This window comes from Castor canadensis, chromosome X, assembly GCF_047511655.1.
Source record: "Castor canadensis chromosome X, mCasCan1.hap1v2, whole genome shotgun sequence".
NCBI lineage: Eukaryota > Metazoa > Chordata > Mammalia > Rodentia > Castoridae > Castor > Castor canadensis.
In genome coordinates, this window is record NC_133405.1 from 51,338,887 (window position 1) to 51,341,551 (window position 2,665).

The following is a 2,665-nucleotide window of genomic DNA, read 5'->3' on the forward strand; positions in this document are numbered from 1 at the left end:
AACAATGGCATATGACAATTTTAATATTGATGATGGTTATTTTGTGATTAAAGAAAACAAGGTAGGACTTAATTAGGCAGTTATGCCTCATGCAGAGGATGGGAGCATCCCATGAGAGGTCATGACTATCCCCACTGGCACATTGAAAGACTTGCAGCATTTGAGCCATAATCGATGGCCAAAAGTGTAGGGAGGTGACCCGGGATGACCCAAGCAGAGCCTTTCTGGGTGTTCACGTTGGGACATGGTGAGGGAAACTGGTGTGTTTTCTTGTGTGCTGCTTGCTTGTTTGTTCACTTCCTTGTTGCAGGGATGGTTATTTAGTGATATGATCTAGGGAATGTATAGACATGGTCCTTGCTTCCTGCATCACAATTAAGAGTAAGATTTGTTTGCTAATATTTCAAGTAGGATTTGTGCATCCTGACCTACAAATGGAAGTTTCAACAACTCTGTTTTTACATTTTCTTCACTGTCTTTCTCATCATATTATAATTTAATAAATAGAAATGAACTTTTTCTCATCATCATCAGGGACCATTTATCACTGCTCATTATTTTATTACTAGTGGAATAAACTTTTCTTGAAAATTTTAGCAGAAAACATGCTTGAATGCTTAGCCATTTCCCAGAAAAGCCCCTTGTCCTTCATTACCTAAACTACACTTTATACTCAATTTTAGAGGTCTGTCAGCCCTTTGAATTTCTGTAATGTACTTGAACAAATATCTTCACACGGACACTTTTTTATGCTATCATGGAATCCTTGAAATGTCTCAATAGTGATGCTGCCCTTTTTCTCTACAATATTCTACTTTGAGACTTAATATGTAACAATTTCTGGATTTTTAAAATATAACTGTTTCATAGTATAGTCACCAATTCTAAATACAGGGCAGTTTTGACATCTAAATATTGCTAAGAATATAGGTGTTTTTCAGATATGGTCTTGCTATATAGACCAGGCTTGCCTGCAACTCGCGATCTTCCTACCTCAGCATTTGGAGTGCTGGGATTATAAACACGCCCCACCAGGCTTGACCCTAAAATACAGTGTTAACTTAGGTAAACGTTGAACGTTGTTAAAAAAATTTTTTAACAGCCCCTTTCTGTTTGCATTCTTTGGCTGGACACTGTGGTTTTAGAATTTCTTCTTTTCCCCATAAACTGAGGATTTGATGTGAACTGGAAGTAGGAGCTGGACAACTAGATGTCTTGATTCCCAGGAACACTGGACTGGCCGGGCAGGGACTTCCCGCTAAAGCCAGGGTGGCTCAACCAAAGTCAACAATTCTGGTTTGGACTAGAATTGGTCACATCGTGCGTGCAGTCATTTCTCTGGGTTGATACATGCGGTTACTTGACATCAGACTCTTTCAAGGAGCCAGAACTGAAACTTGCATAATTTCAGAAATTTCAATGATGGTTTTTCAAAATTCTCACAGTGTGGCAACAGTCAACAGACGTGGTCCAAACACTTTTTGCTCTCCGGATCATCTTCCTACCTTTGGGCACTGGTGGCTCACGCCTGTAATCCTAGCTACTCAGGAGGCAGAGAGCAGGAGGATCGCGGTTCAAAGCCAGCCCAGGCAAATAGCTTGTGAGACCCTGTCTGGAAAACACCCATCACAGAAAAGGGGCTGGTGGAGTGGCTCAAAGTGTAGGCCCTGAGTTTAAGCCCCACGACCACAAAAAAAGAAAAAAGAAAAAAAAAAGCTTTGCACCCATGGTGATTGGCTGATGTGATCTTTGTAGCCCAGATGCCAACCAGGAGGAGCGTCCAATCACCTTGAGTGCCCACTGTGATTGGTCCACGTGATCCAAGCAGGAGGAGGCCCATCCAATCACACTGAGCGCACGCACGCCTTAGTGACAGGCTCCCTGCAGAGCACACCCTCCAACCAGATGTTCAGTCGGCCTGTGACGTGACACACCGACGTGAATATTAAAGGCCTGGCCCCTTAGCAGCCGCCATTGTTCCTCACAGCCTGAGGGATGGCAGAGCGGAGCTTGGACAAGTCAACCGAGCCAACCTCTGAGATGTCTGCTGAGGAGGACCTTGGTCCCCAGGAGACCAAGGGGACAGACTCTACGACCCAGCAGACTCAGGAGAAGCCAAGGTGCCACCGACGACCCGGCCGTGGTGGCAGCTTTGCCACCTATTTCCCCCGGGTGCTGAAGAAGTTTCACCAGGACCTCTCCCTGTCCCAGGAGACCGCGGGCGTCATGGACTCCTTCGTCCATGACATGTTGGATGGCATCGCCAGCGAGGCCGGCCGCCTGTCCCGCCAAGCCAACCGCTCGACCATCACCACCTGGGACATCCAGAGGGCCGTGCGCCTCCTGCTGCCCGGGAAGGTCGGCAGTAAAGTGGTGTACCAGGCCGCCGGCGCCATGGCCATGTTCACCCAGAGAAAGTGAGCCGCTTCTGCACGCCCCGAGCACCCCAAAACCCAAAGGCTCTTTTCAGAGCCACCACTTGTCCCAAAAGACCTGTAGCACTGGCAGCGGTGCACAGCTCCGGGTTGGGGGTGGGGGTGTCCTGCCCTTCTTAACTCCTTACAAATACCACATCGCCACGTGTGTCTTCAGGTGGATATTTGTATCTAGATCTACTATGGAGAGCTAGACAGATACCGAGATATTTGTGTTGTTACTTGTTCCA

General features: G+C 46.9%; 1 protein-coding gene across 1 annotated transcript; it reads left to right on the forward strand.

Annotated features, from left to right (window-relative positions):
* Positions 1 to 1,995: 1,995 nt before the first annotated feature.
* Positions 1,996 to 2,421, forward strand: LOC141419442 (histone H2B type W-T-like). The gene has a single exon (XM_074062234.1). The coding sequence runs from the start codon at positions 1,996 to 1,998 to the stop codon at positions 2,419 to 2,421; it is 426 nt and encodes a 141-aa protein (XP_073918335.1).
* Positions 2,422 to 2,665: the final 244 nt, after the last annotated feature.

Excerpts from the sequence above, each read along its gene's own strand:
- LOC141419442 (XM_074062234.1), top strand. The coding sequence starts at position 1,996 with ATGGCAGAGCGGAGCTTGGACAAGTCAACCGAGCCAACCTCTGAGATG.